At 63.8% G+C, this 4,927-nt stretch overlaps 1 protein-coding gene across 1 annotated transcript; it reads right to left on the bottom strand.

Annotated features, from left to right (window-relative positions):
- Nucleotides 1-233: 233 nt before the first annotated feature.
- Nucleotides 234-2,145, bottom strand: SFN (stratifin). Its single transcript, XM_072885072.1, has 2 exons — nucleotides 1,919-2,145; nucleotides 234-1,247 (listed from the first exon to the last, which is right to left on the bottom strand). The coding sequence occupies exons 1-2, from the start codon at nucleotides 1,984-1,986 to the stop codon at nucleotides 311-313; spliced, it is 1,005 nt and encodes a 334-aa protein (XP_072741173.1). The 5' UTR covers nucleotides 1,987-2,145; the 3' UTR covers nucleotides 234-310.
- Between the last annotated feature and the right edge of the window lie 2,782 nt (nucleotides 2,146-4,927).

The raw sequence follows: 4,927 nt of genomic DNA on the forward strand, positions 1-4,927 counted from the left end.
ATGTTAAATAGTGGGGGGCTGGCAGCCCTCTGGGACGGAGGCACCCCCTCTCCCTCCCTCCCCCCACCCCAGAGCAGAGGATGGGGGAGAGCGAAGGGGGGGCGGGGGGGGGCATGCCAAAGCCACCCCCGCTCCCGGCATCCAGGCTGGGGGGGCTGTGGGGGAGCTGAGCCTCCTCCCCCCCCAAAAAAAAAAAAACCAAAACAAACAAACAAACAAAAAAACCCCAGAAAAATAAACCACGAAGAGATGCTGAAGGGACTGGAGGGGAGGGCAGGTGGGGGCCGGTCCCCGGCTCCGCAGGGTCCGTTCAGTTCTTGGGCTCTTCGCCAGCCTCGCCGCCGTCTTCTCCGGCGCACTCGGCTGTCCATAGCGTGAGGTTGTCCCTGAGCAGCTGCATGATGAGGGTGCTGTCCTTGTAGGAGTCTTCGCTGAGCGTGTGCAGGTCCCCCATGGCCTCGTCGAAGGTGGTCTTGGCCAGGGAGATGGCCTGCTCGGGGGCGTTGGCGATCTCGTAGTGGAAGACGGAGAAGTTGAGGGCCAGCCCCAGGCGGATGGGGTTCGTGGGCTGCATCTCCTTTTTGCTGATGTCCATGGCCTCTTGGTAGGCTTTCTGGGCGTTGTCTATCGCCTCCTTCCGGTTGTCCCCAGTGGCCACCTCGGCCAGGTATCGGAAGTAGTCGCCCTTCATCTTCAGGTAGAAGACCTTGCTCTCAGGTTCCTCCGCCTGCTTGATGAGATACTTGTCCAGCAAGGCCAGGACGTTCTTGCAGACGCCATTCAGCTCCCTTTCCACCTTCTCCCGGTACTCGTTCACCAGCTGCGCTTTGTCGTCCCCCTCTTCGGTTTTGTGCTCGATGCTGGAGATGACCCTCCACGCCGAGCGCTGGCACCCCACCACGTTCTTGTAGGCGACGGAGAGGAGGTTGCGTTCCTCGTTGGACAACTCGTCCCCGTGCTCCACCACCGCCTTCATGAAGTCTGCCATGTCCTCGTAGCGCTCAGCCTGCTCGGCCAGCTTGGCCTTCTGCACTAGGTGGTTTCTTGCCATGGCTGGGACGCGGGCGCAGGGCAGATGCTTGGGCGAGGAGCGGGGCCGGGAGCCGTCGGAGCCTCTGCCGAGCCCCGCTGCCGGGATTCGTTTTTGGCTGAGTGTCGGAGCCTCGAGCGAGAGCGGGAGGAGCCAGCGAGGCCAAAGGAGTGTCCTCCTCCTCCTCCTCCTCTGCTTCCTCCCTGCCGAGCCCGGCCTTAAAAGGAAAATTGCTGTGAATCATCGCCTGCAGGCGACGGGCGCTGGGGAAGGGGCGAGGGGGGCGGCCAACGCCCTGCCCTCCCCATGGGTCCCGGGGAGGGCTCGGCAGTGGGTGCAGCACCCATGGATGCCCCGAGGGGTCTCCCCGCAGCCAACACCCATCCCGGGACCGAGGGGATGCCCGTCCCACTGCTAAAAGTGCTTGGAAGGGGGACAGGGGGTGGGTTAGCGTTTCGGGGGGTACGCAGAGATGCAGCGGCGTTCAGCTCTTCCCACCCCTCCCAGAGAAATATGGGTCATGGGGTTTGTCTGGTCGAAAAAAAAAAGATTTCCTCCCCCTCCCAAAATCATATCACTGTCATTTTTATATGGTGATTAACTTTGCTGGTAATTGTGAGCGCTTGACGGGCAGGTATTTATTCCCACAGGTGGGGAAACCGAGGCAGAGAGGCTCAGCAACTCGCCCAAGCGCCGCGGGAGGGACTGCCCCAAAGCAGGGCACGATTGCCCCGCGCCTTTGAGCCGGGCAATGACCTTTGAGCCGGGCCCTGGCCTGACCCCTCAAACCCCCCCGTAGCGGGGAAGCCACCGTCGGTGCGAGCCCGGGTCCGGCCGGCAGCAGGGAGACCCCAGCCCTGCTGAACTCGGGGCTCCCCCGCCACTCACCTCCAGCCCGGGGCTGCATTTCCCCATCCCAGCCTCCATCCCAGCATCTCGCCAGGGACTTTTCTCATCTCTCAAGCTGTAATTGAAGAGTTTTGATTTGGTTGGGGTATTTTTTTTTATTTTTTTTTTTACACGAACTCGCTGTCGGTGCTGGCCCGCTGGTGGCAACGCGCCGCCCCGATTAGGATCTGTGCTTCGTGTTGCGCTGCAGTTTCACTCTCAACCTGCTTGAGCTTGTTGCCACACGCCGGGCGCTGGCGGCTCCTCGCCGTGCTGGCGAAGCCTCGGCCTCGCAGCCTGCGCCAATCCCCGGCCTTATCTGCCATGCGGGAGCTGTGCGGGAAGGGCAGGGTGGGGCGGGCGCCCGGCGGCACCGGGCCAAGGCAAAAAGGTTTTGGTGGTTTGGTTTTTTGTTTTTTTTTAAATCAGCGTGAGTCGCTGCTTTACTCATCCCTGCAAACAGCCCCCGGTGCCACCCTGCCCGGGAGTGCCCTTGTCCCCATCATCCCCCTCCTGCCTCGCTCGGGTCCTACTGGGACGGGGCGATGGAGGATGTTGAGGATGGAGGACGCGAGAGAGATCCGTGGATGCTTTTCCCAACCACGTGCAGCCCAGGAAAACACCCCCCGGCCTCCATACCACTCCCTCCCACCCCGGCAAGGGGGACTGGGGGCTGCTCACCCCCTCCCTGGCCCAGCCCCCAGGCACGGGGTGGGTCTGGGGTACCCCTGCCCATCGAGGGGCTCACACGCAGCGGCAGCACGAGAGGGTCCGGCTCCACCAGCCTCCCCGCAACCCCTCCGTGTCCCACCCCCAGAGCTGCGCCACGTGCAGCACCTCGCCGGCAATTAGACGGGATGAGCGTGATCCACCGTGGGAGCAGCCCCACTGAGACGGGAAAAGGCGTTTTCCGAAGGAACCGCCCCATGGAAGATGACTGCCCACCTCCCACCCTCTACCCGGCAGGTGCGGTGCAGGAGGCAGATCCAAAGAGACCCTCTAAGAGCTTCAACCAAGCGTGAAAACCCCCATAGAGGCGCTGGGGGCCAAGCGGGCAGCCCAATGTAACCGGCCCTCTAAAAACCACCTCCTTCCCTCGCAAAAACGCAGGGCAGCAATCCCCGGGTGGGAATTAGTCTGCAGCTCGTGCCCCTTCGAGTAGCCAAGCCATACGTGGTCGGGGTCTGCAGCCCCCAGCCCTGGCGAAGCACTCGCCGCCAGACCCGGCTTCAAACCTCGGGCTGATCCCGCACCAGCCCGGCTGCGTTTGGGCTGTTTAATCCTGTGTCGGCTCTGTTCCAGGACGGCCCCGTGGGGAGACCCCCGGCCCCCAGCAGGACCCCCCCAGCGGGACGGGAAGCTCAGATGGGGAGTGCGATGGCTGGGCCTCGGCTCAGGCATCTGCTGGCAGCCCCTGCCAAAGGGGCTGAGCTGCTGCCAAATTTTGGTTGCAATGGGCTGAGAGGAGGCTGCAAAAACATTCTGCTCTACCGGTTTCGTGAAAAATCAGCGGGTGGGTGAAGGGAGGAGCCCCAGATCGCTGCGCAGAGACTGCGGGTGAGCTCGGCTGCGGCATCACCCCGCAGAGCACCCGTGGGTGCCCCGAATGCTGAAGAGCAGCACCAGAAGGTGCATCGCCCTGGGGAGAAGGGTACCCAGTTAAGCCCCAGCCCAGGGGACGCTGCCCGGGCCAGCACACATCTCCAGTCCCATGAGCTGAGCTGGCGACGCTGCAGGCGTGGGCTGGGCGCTCGAGCTGCTCCGCGATGGCAGGCAGGAGGCAGAGGATGCTCACGGCCATTCCCAGCAGCGCTGGAAGGATGCTCACGGCCTGCCCGGCCACCCTGTCCTCACCCGTCCAGCCCTGCCGCTCCCCAGGCTGTGGGGACGCTGCCGGCTCCCGACACTTCAGTGGGAGACGAATTTTGCCAAGGGGTGCTCACTGCACCCTGGGTCCCGCAGGCACTGCCCATCGCTCCTTCCCCGGCCCCAGCAGCAGGGCTCGTGCCCTCCCCGCTGTAAGGAGGGTGCAGAGCCACGGGAAGGCTGAGACTCGCCTCAAGGCCACGGCTAGTGCCACAGGAGCTCCTGGCTCCCGGCCCCGTGGCCGGCACAGCCGATGGCAGAGGGGTGCCAGCCCTCCGTGGCTCTGCTTGGCCCCCGCCCTGCGCAGCACCGGCATGCCCAGGCAGGAGCTGCAGGGAGCAGCTCCCCTCCGCCGGCAGAGCAGCAGCAGACGCTGGCGTACAGTAAATAGGAGAAACTTTTATTTGTTACAAAAGTAAAAGGCATAAATAGATGGTGAATCCTACTGGGCGCTGGGCTGGGCTGGGGGGCAGGTCTGGCTGCACAGCTCCTCAGCGCAGCTCCCAGCCCGGCCGCCGGCGGTGGGAGGACCCGGCGCTGGGTGCTGGGTGCTGGAGCACCCAGCCTGTGCTGCAGCCTCCGTCAACGCCGGCTGCAGAGGCGGCTGGTCAAGGTCCTGTGGGGCTTGAGCCCCTTCCCCTCAAACTAGAGCTGTGCTAAGACAAAACGGGAAGGGGGAGCTGGCCGGGGGGGGTTTGCAAGGGTAAACTCTGACCACGCGCTAACTCCTGTCCGCAGAGGAGAGTCCTCTGACACGTGGACACGGCTCAGAGGGGCTGGTGGGGTTGGGCGTGTAATGCCACCGGCTTGGCTGCAAACACGCTGGCATGAAGCCTGCTCGTTTCGAAAGCCCGCTGGAATGCTAACCGCTCTCTTCCAGCATCTACGGGAGGGGAGACACCTTCACTGGGGGTAAGGCTGGTGGTTATGGGGAGCCACTGGTGGCCTCGGCTCGGTTGCATGAGTCCATCCAGTGGCAGGAGACAGCAGGAACTCCAGTTATTGCACTCGAATGGGGCGGCTGTATGGCTTTGAGCTTTGAACCCACAGGACGACCGTCCCGGCTCCCGGCGGGGGCTTGGAAAAGCTTTTCCTTGTGCACGGCCGCTTTCCCCCCTCTCTTGCGGCGGGAGGGAGGAAGGC

The sequence above is a fragment of the Ciconia boyciana genome, chromosome 21 (genome assembly GCF_034638445.1).
Source record: "Ciconia boyciana chromosome 21, ASM3463844v1, whole genome shotgun sequence".
NCBI lineage: Eukaryota > Metazoa > Chordata > Aves > Ciconiiformes > Ciconiidae > Ciconia > Ciconia boyciana.